This window comes from Felis catus, chromosome D1 (genome assembly GCF_018350175.1).
Source record: "Felis catus isolate Fca126 chromosome D1, F.catus_Fca126_mat1.0, whole genome shotgun sequence".
NCBI lineage: Eukaryota > Metazoa > Chordata > Mammalia > Carnivora > Felidae > Felis > Felis catus.
In genome coordinates, this window is record NC_058377.1 from 66,058,532 (window position 1) to 66,072,861 (window position 14,330).

Below are 14,330 nucleotides of genomic sequence, written 5' to 3' on the forward strand. Positions count from 1 at the left end.
GGTAATCATAAATATGTAATGTTATAATATCTTTTACACATAAATCAGATTTAATCTTTTGTGTTATTTCCTTAAGATAAAGTCTCATTAATGGGAATAGTTGGGGCAAAGATTATGAATACTTTTATGGCATCTAGAAACACATCTCAAACTGCTTTTCAAAAGATTACCTTCAATTACAAAGCTACTAGCAATGGATTGCATCATACATTGAATTAGATTCACCTCACAATCACCAGAGGTATATTATTATGGGAAATCCTTGGGTTTGTTTTAATTTTTTTTACTGTGGAGTTTGAACATTTTCCCTTTTTGAAAAGCAAGAGTTGCCTGTAGGAGCAACAGTTCAGGGCCACGTGGGATGTGGAAAGCTCACGCGGACTACGTCTCCCAAGGTGCCCCGCGGGCGCGCCGACAGGAAGTGGCTGGAGCATCTCCCGCCTCCACGCCGAGGCGAAGAGGTTCTATCCGGGGCCTTGGCGCTTCTCTTTCCTTTCGCGCCGGTTGCCGCTGCGGAGCGCGGCAGGTCCATGTGCGCAGTGAGCGGCGCTATTCCTGGCCCAGTAGCACCCGAGCTCCGGGTTTGACCGAGTCCGCGCTGCGATGGACCCCAACACCATTATCGAGGCCCTGCGGGGCACCATGGACCCAGCCCTGCGTGAGGCCGCGGAGCGCCAGCTCAATGAAGTAAGGACGCCGGGCGGGCGGTGGACTGTGGCAGGCCGAGCCCTCCGGGCCTGGCCAGAAGCGCGGACGGCGTCGCTGAGGGGCCCAACTGGAGGGGTGGGGCGGGAACCTAACTGCGAGTGCCGCGCCGGGGCGCCTCAGACTGCTGCGGTGGTGGCGGCGGCTAAGGCAGCCTTTGCGTCGGATCCTGAGCTGGGCCTCTGGCTGCGGTCAAGGCATGAGGAGCCGGCTGAGGCGAGGCGGGCGTGACGGGCTGGACACATGGCTGGCTCGGGTGGCCGGCCGCCCTCTGGCTCATACCCAGCTCGTTCCTCGCGCCCAGGAGGGGGCGAAACTCGCTGAAAGGTTTTTCAGACGTTTCCGGGAGCAGTCTCGCTGGCGTCGGGTTTGGAGGGGCTCCTGGGAATGCAGAAGCTGGTCCTTTGGGGGCTGCGCCTGTCATCCTGTCACTTAAGTGGGCTGATCGGTGATCGGCACAACTTTCTTCTCTGCGACTGAGCTGTTAGGGAAAGCTTTCAGAGGCAAGCCCCCGCCTCTTTGGCAGGGCGAGGGTAGTGCTGGATACCAGTCTGATTCACTGCTCTTTTACTCTAATAATGCCCCAGTCGGGGAGGCAGGACAATGTAGTAGAAAGTCAGGTGAAGTACACCCTTCTAGGTAGAGCTGAACCACTAATTTTCTTGACTGACCTTGGGCAAGTCGCTTAACCTTTTAATGCTGAGTATCTCCCATTCATAACATCAGGCCACAGGGTTGCCGTGACGGTCAAGTGAGACAATGTAAGGCCGAGTGCCTTGAAATGTGCCAAGCTCCATATCAACTCGCTCATGACTGGTTCCTTTTTTCTTCCTTATTTTCGAGGGACCACCCTTTGGAAAACAGCTTTAATATGTGGGCATACTATTGTACTACCTTAAGTTTCATTATTTCTAAATCAATGCAAGTTTTTGTATTTTAGTGAGTATTTTAAAGGCTTCTTAAAAGGACCCCTGTAATTCCTATGCCAGTTAATAATTGTCTTTTGGTATACTACTGAGTGCAAGCTTTAGTGAAGTTCAGTGTACATTTATTTTTAAACGGAAAAAGAAGTCCCTTTTTAAAGTAGAAATTCAGTTATTTTATACTCCTCTTAACTGGTAAGTAACTCATTTAAAAACATTACTTATTATTGACTTTGCAGAAGCCACAGGAGTATTCCTAACAGGACATCATCAGTGTACAATGCTATGTCAGAGATCTCTGCCCTCAAGGAACTTGTGTTTTAAGAAGACCACCCACAGAGTTTAGACAAATAAAGTGTAAAATTATTTCAAAATAAAAAAGTTAAATTTTTTTTTTTAATGTTTATTTATTTTGAGAGAGAGAGAGAGAGAGAGAGTGAGCATGTGAGCAGGGGAAGGGCAGAGAAAGAGGGAGCCAGCACAGAGGAAGCCACACATATGGTGAGATCATGACCTGAGCGGAAATCAATAGTTGGTTGCTTAACTGACTGAGCCACCCAGGCACCCCTAAAAAAATTAAGTCTTACGTATATAAATGAGACCATCATTAGATCATACCAAGAGTGATGCTCAAGTTGTTTTTTTTTTTTTTAAAGATGTTTTTAAGTATTCTCTCCACTCAAGGTGGTCCTTCAACCCACAACCCTGGGATCAAGAGTCCCTTACTTCACCCACTGAGCCAGTCATGCCCCAGTGCTCAAATTTTTAGGCTCAAAGTCACCTTGGGAGGAGCTTAGATTTCTTTTGGATATAAAATAACGCACTGAAACAAATTCCCATATTGAACCATTACGAAACTATGGAGGTAGTTATGGATCACTTTTTATTTTGATTTATTTTTGTGATAGACACAGGTTAAGATTAACATTTTGTTTATGAAGTATTAATACATGTGTAAGTTTAGGCACTCTAAAAGTTCAGTCACAGTGATTTCTACTATGACTTTATTATCCTGCCAAAACATGCTGTGTGTAATTATTAATTTTAAAAATTACTATTTGAAAAAAAAAGTTGATTCCCTAATAGAAAAATTTGAAATTCATTCATTCTTCAAGCAGTTATTAAATGTCTGGTTATATATGCTGACATTTTGTAATTGAGACCTAGGATAAATATTTCACAATCTGATTTTTGGAAGATGAATAATCAAAATAGTATTCATAGCATTTTTTACTTAACTGTTAAGCTTCTGTTAGAGTTTTGGAATACTTTGGAGTAGTGAACACTGCTTTTCTGTGAAAGAAAATTTGGTGTCTAGCCTGTATTTCTGTAATTGTTAGCTGTTTACATTTTGCAAATTTCTTTCAATTATCACACCTCGATTTTTTAGTAAGTTTCCTAAAGTAACTTTTCTTTTAATTAGAATATTCTCATCTCTAGTCTTCATTCCACCTTAATGAAGTGTTCCCATTTGAATACTTTCTTGCTTTGACTTTTTTTGTGGCAGAACCTTAATTTAGGAAATAGATTCCAGATAAGTCTTGAAGAAGCTTGACTATAGCAAGAATGAGGAAGTAACATTTTATTTTCATCAGGCTCTTCTTGATTTTGGATAAGACAGGATGAAGCAATCATTCCATACTGGTTTTTGTTTTTTTTTTCAGCAAGTTATATTTTGGTTCATTTTCGTTAAAAGAAAAAGATTGACATTTGAGTGAATCTTTTCAGCTAAGTGAAGTAATCACGAACTGTAAAAATTGTAAATGTTATCAAAGTATTAATAGTGCAGATAAAACAAAAACAAAGTGCTCTTGCCTCGCAGTGATTACACTTAACTGTTTCATCTGTGTGGAACCTCTTTTACTCAGTTGTCTCTCATACTTGTTTTCTTACTTCCCTCTATCATTGTTCAACTGTCTCCATATCACTAAGGAGTTCCCCTGGCTATGACACCCCAGACACACTATACCTCCCTTAGTTTATTTTTCTCTGTAACACTGGTTTGTCATACATATTTTACTTATTCTCGCCAGTATAATTTTCAAGTTTCATGAGGTGAGGAATTTTTGTCTTTTGTCACTGCAATTCTTTGATTTGTTAGTGTTAGGCTTTACTGACTTTATTATGACAGATAACAAACAGTAAGACTTTAGCTGTTATACCATCTCTCATTAGAGAACTTTTTAGAGTATTTATATGTTTTTTATATTTCATATAGATAAAATTAAGAAATTTCCATGAGACTGCTGGAGACCACAGTAAGGAGACTGTTTTTTGGCAGATATTTTCAAGACACATTTTAGTATTCACCACTGATTTACACTGTAGCATGGCACGAATTTTGATCCTTTTTTTTTTTTTCATTGCTGTTATAATTTTGGACTACATTATCATGTCTCAATTTGAAATTTCTTCATGTAACAAACTTTGCCTCAAAGACTGGAGAAAACCATTAAAAAGTACAAGCATTCTTGGAAATATAATTGAAAACCTCCTTAGTTATTTGATTTTTTTTTTTTAAACAATGAAGCATTTTGCACTAATTGGAGGATCTTAGGAAAGTTATTTAACTTCTAAGCATCATTTTCCTTATGTACAAAATAAAAGTAGTAATAGTGTGCATATCATTGTGTCATGTGAGTTGATGCATGTAAAAAATTCAGCAAAGTGCTTGGAACCTGCTAAGTTCTCTCCAGGTTATTTGAACCACTGCATCAGTGCCAATTGATTAACCACTCTACCACACTATACATTTTATTTCTTGTCTCAGTCTAACTATAGTAGTTTCATATTTTAGTGGAAAATGGGGAAAGAATACAAGTATGTATTTGGACACTGAGATTGTTAGTAGATAGCATTATTGTATCATGAAAATTGGCACAATTATAAGCACAGTGCCTGACACTCAATGGACTCTCAGTAAATATTTTGTTGTATGCATGGAGAAATAAGAACTTGAATAATAGCCAGAAATGTCTTTTAATCTTTAAAGTAGATTTGTGTACAGGAAACTCATTTGACATGTAAATTGTATACTTTGAGATTGACTTCTATAGATCTAGAAGTACAGTTCTAAAAAATTTTAGGAAATTAAAATATATGACATTTGGTATTTATTCATTCAACATTAATTATTTGTTATGTTTCCAGAGACTCCTACTTCCTACTCTTGCTCTCACTCAGAAAAACTTGTTTCTTCCTTTATAAGATAAAGTTAAGACATTTGTGAAGGTTTTTGGCAGATTATTATAATAGACAAAGTCTCTGCCGTTCTTCCTGCTTTAGCTGCCAGTGTTCTTCAGTGGAAACCTTTCCATACAAACCTTTGCTCATGCTACTCATTCCTCCTATTAAGCTCTTATAACCTAAAAATGAAAGTTTTCCTGTTCACAAATCTCATCAATAGCATCTTAAATGCCATCTTTTCCTACTCTGACCTTCTGTGGTACTTTGTAAACTCAAAAGTCACCTTTTTAATACCTAGTTGTATATATTCTTATATTTTAACTATTTTAATTTTATTTGAACTAGATGGTTGCTGTCTTTTCTACTCTAAAAGTGCATTGACTTTGGGGCGCCTGGGTGGCTCCGTCGGTTAAGCGGCCGACTTCGGCTCAGGTCATGATCTCACGGTCCGTGAGTTCGAGCCCCGCGTCGGGCTCTGTGCTGACAGCTCAGAGCCTGGAGCCTGTTTCCGATTCTGTGTCTCCCTCTCTCTCTGACCCTCCCCTGCTCATGCTCTGTCTCTCTCTGTCTCAAAAATAAATAAACGTTAAAAAATTTTAAAAAATGCATTTAAAAAAAAATAAAATAAAAAAAATGAAAGTGCATTGACCTTGAACTTAGTCTCCAATGAGAATAAAATCTGTAGATGAAGATTTTTTTTTTTTTTTTTTAAATCTTCGGAGTATTAGCTGAGCATAGATGTTCAACAAATAATTGCTTCTGTTATTTTTAAAATATTTGGAAGAGGGCCACCTGAATGGCTTAGTCGGTTAAGCATCCGATTTTTCGTTTCAGGTCAGGTCATGATCTCATGGTTTTGGGATCCAGCCTTCCTTGGGCTCTGCACTGACAGGGTGGAGCCTGCTCAGGAATCTCTCTCTCTACCCCTCTCCTGCTGTCTGTCCGTCTGTCACGTGTGCGCGTGCGCGCTCTCTCTCTCTCTCTCTCTGTCAAAATAAATAAACTGTAAAAATATTTGAGGGGCGCCTGGGTGGCTCAGTTGGTTGTGTTAGACTTTGGCTCAGGTTATGAGTTTCAGCCCCACATTGGGGCTCTGTGTTGCCAGTGCTGAGCCTGTTTCGGATTCTCTCTCTCCTGCTCTCTGGCCTCCCCCTCATGCTTTCTTTCAAAATAAATAAACTTAAAAAAAATTTGAGTGACTATCATGTGGCAAATCCTATCTTTAATGCTGGAGATCTGATACCATACATAAGACAAAGTCCTCACTCTCGTGAAGCTTACATTTGAACTTAAGTTTTAAATGTAATGTCAGGAAACTTTTTTTGAAACGTTTATTTAGGATGACAGCTTCCAGTCTGGTGTATTTAATAGCAAATGTCTTTGTGGTAGGTACTGAGTTAAGTAGATGGAAAGATTCTTGATTCCTACCTTTCTGGAGTTTCATAGTCAACACGGCCCTCATAACACATGTGGTTGGACTTACAGTAGAGCTATGTGTAAGTTTTGGATAAAGATACTTTTAAATCTGACTTTGGTTAAGGCAGATAGAATCTAAGTATCAGTATCCCTTCCCCTCTTACACTTGCAGCAAGAAAAATTGCCATAAGTAGAATTAGAAAGCTTACCTAGGAGCATTTTAAACCTTCAATTCCTAAGCTTAATGTGCTTTAAAATGGTCATGTGATAGACATCCTGTTTCTCACATTCGTTATGTGAAAAAGTAAGTGGACTTAGCTTTGATATGTTTCTTGATTTTTTTGTGTTTATCTTTTAAATACATAAACTACCTGTGTCACTTCTAGGGTTTTCACAGATGATTACAATTACTAGTGTAAGTGATAAATTTTTATTTATAAATGGTGAATTTGATTGTTTAATTAAAGGACTTTTGAAATGTTCAATTAGGGGCGCCTGGGTGGCGCAGTCGGTTAAGCGTCCGACTTCAGCCAGGTCACGATCTTGCAGTCCGTGAGTTTGAGCCCCGCGTCGGGCTCTGGGCTGATGGCTCAGAGCCTGGAGCCTGTTTCTGATTCTGTGTCTCCCTCTCTCTCTGCCCCTCACCCATTCATGCTCTGTCTCTCTCTGTCCCAAAAATAAATAAATGTTGAAAAAAAAAATTAAAAAAAAAAAAAAAGAAATGTTCAATTAATGAAAATCTTAGATCTGGAAAAGTGCAAAATGATGGCATGTTTATAGGACAATTTGGCATGTCTAGAAATTCAGCAAAATACTTATGAGAATAAAATATGCATTTTTGGAAGACACAGTTGTCTGTACTCTGAGCAGGTAAAATTCCTTAATTAGGAATATCTGTAAGTAGATACTCTTCTGAATTTGGGAGAGGGAAAGTCTCTGGATACTTTGTTAGATAGGAAGTTATTCAGTGACACAGCATGTTAAAGATCTGAAAGAAAGATATTGCCATATTAACGTTTATAAGAAAAATTTCTTTTTCAGATAGAGTAGATGCATATATTATTTTACTTATTGTTTGCTTCTATCAGTGGCACATTAATGATATTTGATTTAAAGTGGGTTTTTTTTTTTCTTTTGGTTATAAGTCCTTTATAATTAAGTTTTTTAAAACTCCTTAGTGGGAAAGCATTTATGTATTACCGCTATTTAATGAAAGGCTGGAAGACTTAGTGAAGAGCCTCAGACTGGTCCTGATTCTATCACTATGATGATGTAACCTCACTATGCCTAATATTTCAGGTAGATAAAATCGGGATATTTGTCAGATTCTCTAGTAAAACAGAAAAGTTAGAAATCCCTTTGCTCTTGAAATTATCTGGCTGTATTCATTTATGTATTCTGATGTCACAGTGCCCTTATGCCCATCTTTTTCCTTATAAATAGTGTTAAGTACAGTAGCTAATTGAAGGTCTTTCAGATTGCATTCCACTGGAGAGAAATAATAAAAAGTTACCTCTTAAAGAGTTAGCTTTAAAAGATATTGACATTAGGTAATTACATTGGAAAATGTAGGTCTAGAGGGGAAACTGATACTGGAGAAAACATGGCTTAAATTTTAAGTTGGGTTTGAGGAGCTGGTAAATATCAGAGGGAAAATGTGTAGCAGGCAATAGGGAATGTGGAATTGAAGGTTAGGAGAGAAAGCAACAATGGAAAGGAGACTTTTCTTGGTGAATTGAGAGGGAGGGAGTGTCATCTGGAGGTGTAGGGTGGACTGGAGGGCTTCACTTTTGGCCATTCCTATTTTTGGAACTTTGAGAAACAGAAAAAAGGAGACTGGATAATTGTATATAAAAGGAGGAAGCCAAGAAAAGGAGTTTTAAGTAAGAAGGTTGGTTGTGGGTAATTTCGTTTCCTTTTTACTTCAACGATTAGTTTTTCTACGAGTCAACACGAATTATGTATTAAGTAAAAAGCTATTAGAAAAAGAAAGGGTTGTTATTTTTAAATGAGGGAGGTTAAAGCAAAATTTAGACTTTTTTGATGGAAAAAGCGTTTAAAATATTGGTAACCTTACAGAAAACAATTTTCTGAATACAGAGTTAGTGAGTAGAAAGCTAGTAAGGGGGTGGGGATAAGATTGTAGGTTAAAGGGTCTGGCGAAATTTGTTTATGTGGGTATGTGTAATCATTTTTTCCTTTTGTAAAGTTAGACTTACTTGGGGGGGTGGGGGAAACTGCCCCTAGAGTAGAAGTTTTTCAGGCCTATTATTACCTGTTATAATAATAGCTTTCCACCTGTGATGTTTTATATTCATTTATCCTAGAATTAAATCCTTGATACTGCTTCAAGACCTTATTATCTTCCTTATCAGGTTGTATAAAAATTTCAAAAAAAGTTCACACTTAACTAGATCTTGATGTCACAATTTATTCATTTTCATCTTTCATTATTGTCTTTCATTTTCCTAATAATCTCTTGAACATAACCCATACTTCTTTTCTTTTTAAAAATCCCACCCCCCCATCTCATCTCTATGGGTTTAAGTCCTTTTGGACCTAACTCAAAATTTTACGTCGAAATAGAATTAATACCCCAACCTACCTTATAGTGATCTTTCATCTCTGTAGTGTCTGACACATCGTAAGTACCAATAGGTGGAGTGGAGTTAAAGGAAATGGAATTCAGGTTGTGGCTTTTGAAAAATTTTGATGAAATGGGTTTAAGGGTGAATGTTGAATTGTCTGGGTCGATGACAATGAGAAGGTAAGAAGTTGTCTTGAAAGGTAATTTTGTGTTGTGGTTAGCAGCTTTTAAACTTTAGTATTAGCCGTTGTAGCGCTACCTAATGATGTATGATGACCCATTTGTTGCTTCAGTTCTTCTGGTTCTCTGATTGCTGGAAACGAGAAGCTTGAAGAAGGGCCTATAATTAGTGTCAGCATCTCTAACTCATACTCTAAAAGATTTATTGTAGCATCTTGAGGCCCATATCAATGTTTGCCAAACTGTTGAGAGTGATAACATAATTACTCAGATTTTATTATTTTTTTTTAAGTTTATTTTGAGAGAGAGAGAGAGAGAGAGAGAGAGAGAGAGAGCGAGCGCATACGCATACCCAAGGGGGGGAGGGAGAATTCCAGGCTGGCTCAATATCAGCTCAGTGCGCAATTTGGGGCTCAAACTCAACAAACTGTGAGATTGTGACCTGAGCTGAAGTCAAATGCTTAACCAATTGAACCACCCATGTACCCCAATTATTCAGATTTTAAAAGGTTTTTGTGATGAAGAGTGAGGCTAGTGATTAAAAGGAGGTTTTCCTGTTTGAACAGTTAAAGTGTATCTTTATTTGATCTCTGTTTTACAGTTGTACCAATCCATGGTCTTTTTTTCCTTCATTTTTAAACTTTATTGAGGTATAATTTACATGCCATAAAATACAACTCTTTTAGGTGAAACTCAGTGATTTTTATTTTTAGTAGATTTAGCAAGTTGTACAACTGTCACCACAATCTAGTTTTGGAATATTTTTGTTTTCTCAGTAAACTCCCTCCTTCCAGTTTAATCTTGTATCCCAGGTCTAGGTAATTGCTAATCTACTTTTGCTCTGGATTTTCTTGAGAATGTCATGTCTGATATTTAGTATTACTTTATGTCTATTTGTTACCTTCTTTGGGAGGATACAAGGCATTAGGGATTTCACCTGGATGGAAATTTGTATGGGGGCAGGTATATAAATATAAATGTCCCAGGTTGAGTTTGCTTGTGCTGTTTCTGCTGTCAGAAACATCCTTTTTTTTTCTTACCACGTGGTCTAGCTCAGTTGTCTGAAAGGAACCCTTTTTTTTCCTCACTTGCACTTTTGAGATATGTGCTTGTGTTTCTGAAGGCAAAGTAACTTAAAGAGTAATAAAATAAGCATTTATTTTCATGGTTCAGTTTTTTTTATAACTTGAATTCAACCACTTAAAGTATCCAATTCAGTTGTTTTTAGTATATTCAGAATTATGCAACCATCACCACAAACTTTAGAACATTTTCATCACCCCAAAAAGAAACTCTGTGCCTGTTAGCAGTCACTCTCCATCTCCCTCTCTGCCCCCTGCCAACTCACAGTCCTGGAGTATTGGCATCTTTCACACAATATATATATATATATATATTTTTTTTATTTTTTTTATTTTTTTTTTTTAACGTTTATTGATTTTTGAGACAGAGAGAGACAGAGCATGAACAGGGATGGGTCAGAGAGAGAGAGGGAGACATAGAATACGAAACAGGCTCCAGGCTCTGAGCTGTCAGCACAGAGCCTGATGCAGGGCTCGAACCCACGAACTGCGAGATCATGACCTGAGCCGAAGTCGGATGCTTAACCGACTGAGCTACCCAGGCGCCCCTCACACGATATATTTTTAAGGTTCACATATGTTGTAGCATGTATCAGTACTTCATTTTTTTTTTACTACCAAATATTTAATCATTATGTATGGATAAGCCACATTTTGCTTGTCTATTCATCAGTTGGTAGACATGGGTTGTTTCCACTTGAGGGCATTATAAATAATGCTGCTGTTAATGTTCAGGTAAAGGTAGTCTTGCCTTTTTTGTTGTTTTGGCTTTTTTTAGAGAGAGCGAGAGAAAGGGAGAGTGGGTGCGTGGGTGAAGGGCAGAGGGAAAGAAAATCTTAAGCAGGCTCCATACCTTGCATGGAGCCAGATCTCACGACACTAGGATCATGACCTGAGCTGCAATCAAGAATCAGACACTTAACCGACTGAGCCGTCCAGGTTCCCCCAGTTCTTTTTTAGAAAACCAGAAACAAATATGACAACTTTAGGAGTCTTTAACTTTTTTGTACTGTTAATGAAAGTGACCAGGGTCCATAGTATAAACTGGAAAATAGAAAATGTGTGAAGAATAGCTTCTTTATAATCCTACCACCCAAGATACAACTATAGTAGCATTTTGGATATATTTCATTATTTTCTGTGTATGTTGCACTGGAATTTCATATAAGTGTATTAAATAATCCTATAGTTTGTATACTACTTTTATCATATGTTCAAAGCTATTGATTTTTAAGTTTGTATTTAAATGTAACATGCATGCAGAATAGTCATAAAGGTACAGTTGATTAATTTTCACAAACTGAACACACTATGTAAAATAGCCATATTCAGAAATAAAACATTATTAGCCCCTTGTAAACCACTTTCCAGGCTGTTAATTTTTACTGATTTCGTTTGTGTGTAGCCACTTAGTAGAACATCTCTACTGGGAAATTATTACCGAATTGGGGAAATAGACATTACCGAGGATATGGTTTTTGAGCTGTTGGTGCCAGTGTAGGTTAAGAATGCTAGTTGGGATAAATGGGAAGGCAAATACAAACATCCAAAATATTTTAGGAGGTAGGTTATTAAATTTTTCTTTTAGTTCATAGTTGGTGAGTGATGGGAAATAAGGCTGGGACCAACTTCCAGGTGGGTAGCCTTTTGTGCCGAACAGTGGAATAAAGTACTGAGAATATTTATTTGCAGAAATTTAAAACCTGTTTTTTTGTTTGTAGGCACACAAGTCTCTGAATTTTGTTTCAACACTGCTTCAGATTACTATGTCGGAACAACTGGATTTACCTGTGAGACAGGCAGGCAAGTTACTAAATTATTTTCTTGGGTTTATGTAAGTCATTTATTTAAAAGGTTCATAGTTGAATAGCAGAGGTATGTTGGGATGGCCCTTCATTGATTTTCTTCCCTGAAACTTGGTTTGCCCTCTTGTGTTTACTACAAACAGCTAGTGCCTTGATATTTGGTGGCAGAAAAGAATGTGATATTTCCTTGAATTAAAAGAGAAGCTAAAAAGAGAAATTGATAAGGTTTATTAAAAGATTGTTTATTCCCTGTTTATTTGCCCAGTGGATGATTCTAAGATACAAACCTCTTTGTTTATCAGTTGTTCCTTTAATTTTTGCCTTTATTGTTTAAATCATTTAAAAAAATACTACAGTAGCCCTCACTTATCCATGCTGGATACATTTTAAGACTCTCAGTAATTGCCTAAAACTGTGCATAGTACCAAATGCTATATATACTACATTTATTTTTATACATACATGCTTATTGATAAAGTTTAATTTGTACATTAGGCGAGTAAGAGATTAGTTACAGTAACTAATAAAAATTAGAGCAATTATAACAATATACTGTAATAAGAGGTATGTGAATGTGGTCTCTCTCAAAATACCTTCTTTTCCTGTACTTACCCTTGTGATGGTGTGAGAAGATAAAATGCCTGTGCAATGAGATGTGGTGTGGTAGATGATGTAGGCATTTTGACATGATGCTAGGCTATTGTTGGCCTTCTGGTAATACGTCAGAAAAGATCATCTCATCTGCTTCCTGACTGTGGGTGACCGCGGATAACTGAAACCACAGAAAGTGAAACTGCAGAAGTGGGGGGGACTACTGTATTTCTTAGTTCCAGTTTCAACAAGATATTGAGCAATTCTCTCAGTACCAGATAGTGTGTGAAAATGTGGTACACTATTTCTGATATTAGCTGTTGGTATGCAAAATAATGGAATTCCCATCTTTAGGGTCCTGTTACTTAATTTATTTGCAGATGTATTAATTTTGTTATAGGAAATATAAAATACTAATAATTGCACCATTCTAGGAAAACCAGTTATATTCCGGTATTATTTCTTGCTGTTCTTTTTCCCTACATCAATTTCGTTAAATTTTTTTTTTTTTGCTTCATTTAATGTATAGTAATCATTTCCCTTTTCTTAACATAGTGTTAGTTTTAAAACATATTTCAGTGGCTACATAATTTACTATAATGTGCCATAGGCAGTGAACCATTTCTCAATTGTTAGCATTTAATCTTAGATTTGTTTCATTAACAATTGTATTCCCAGTACCTAAAATACTGCCTGATACACCAAAAGTAATTAAAAAATAAATGAATGCTTATAAGTTTATTATTTTTTACAATATTGGTATATAAGTAGCACAATAATAGAATATTTTTTATGTTTATAAAATATAGGGATTTCACTGGACCCTGGTCAGATGTAAATCTTTATTTTAACTGTCCTTTCTCTTTTACCAGTGAAGTTGGCATTTTCCCATTTGGTTATTCTTTTAAATAAGAATCTTTGACTTTAAAATATGAAATTTTTACTTAAGATGTTGAAAGTGGCATTTAGGGGCCTTAATATTTTGAGACATGATTATGTACATTAACAAAATTAAATTGTGCTAGACAGTTGTTTAGTATGTACAAAACCAGAAGCAGCCAAACTGTGGAATTAGTAAAAATTTTAAAATATAATAACTACTTTAAAAGTTGCATTCTTATAATAATTGAATGATCCTGGGGCACCTGGGTGGTTCAGTCACTTAAGCATCCGACTCTTGATTTTGGCTCAGGTCATGATGTCATGGTCCTTGAGTTCGAGTCCCATGTTGGGCTACACACTGACAGTACAGAGCCTGCTTGGGATTCTCTCTCTCTCTCTGCCCCTTCTCCATGTGCACGTTCTCCTTCTCTCTCAAAATAAATAAACTTAAAAAAAAAAATTGAATGCTGCTCTTTAGTATAGGGCATATGGTGATAGCAGCTGCTAGATGATAGAAATAAATACTCAGAGGCTCTATGCAGAGGACATAGGAGTGTATCAAGTCTTAATTTTAATCTTTGTTCTGTTTTGGAAGAATCAAAATTCTGGAAATAGTAGTAATCTAAAATATGTTACATATACTGAGTCTGTGGGTTTTTTTTTAATTATTTATTATTATTATGTTTTTGAGTAGGGGAGAGGCAGAGAGAGAGGGAGAGAGGATCCCAAGCAGGCTCCACACTCAGCATGGAGCCCTAACTGGGGCTCAGTCTCATGATCTTGAGATCACAACCAAAATCCAGAGTCAGATGCATAACTGACTGAATCACCCAGGCTCCCTGAGTCAATGTTCTTTATTGTAGATGTAGTTTGTCTTAAAACTTTTGTTGAAGGGTATTTTAATGTGTAGTCTTAATCTCTTTTGCAATACTTTTAAGGCGGGATATTATTTTAATTCCCAAGATAAACAAAG

General features: G+C 37.2%; 1 protein-coding gene across 1 annotated transcript in view; it reads left to right on the forward strand.

Annotated features, from left to right (window-relative positions):
* Positions 1-443: 443 nt before the first annotated feature.
* Positions 444-14,330, forward strand: part of IPO7 (importin 7) — a 46,999-nt gene continuing 33,112 nt past the window's right edge. The window contains exons 1-2 of the mRNA XM_011286710.4: positions 444-687; positions 11,801-11,882. Of these exons, the coding sequence (XP_011285012.1) occupies positions 604-687; positions 11,801-11,882 (166 nt within the window). The 5' untranslated portion in view covers positions 444-603. The remainder of the gene's footprint in view (positions 688-11,800; positions 11,883-14,330) is intronic.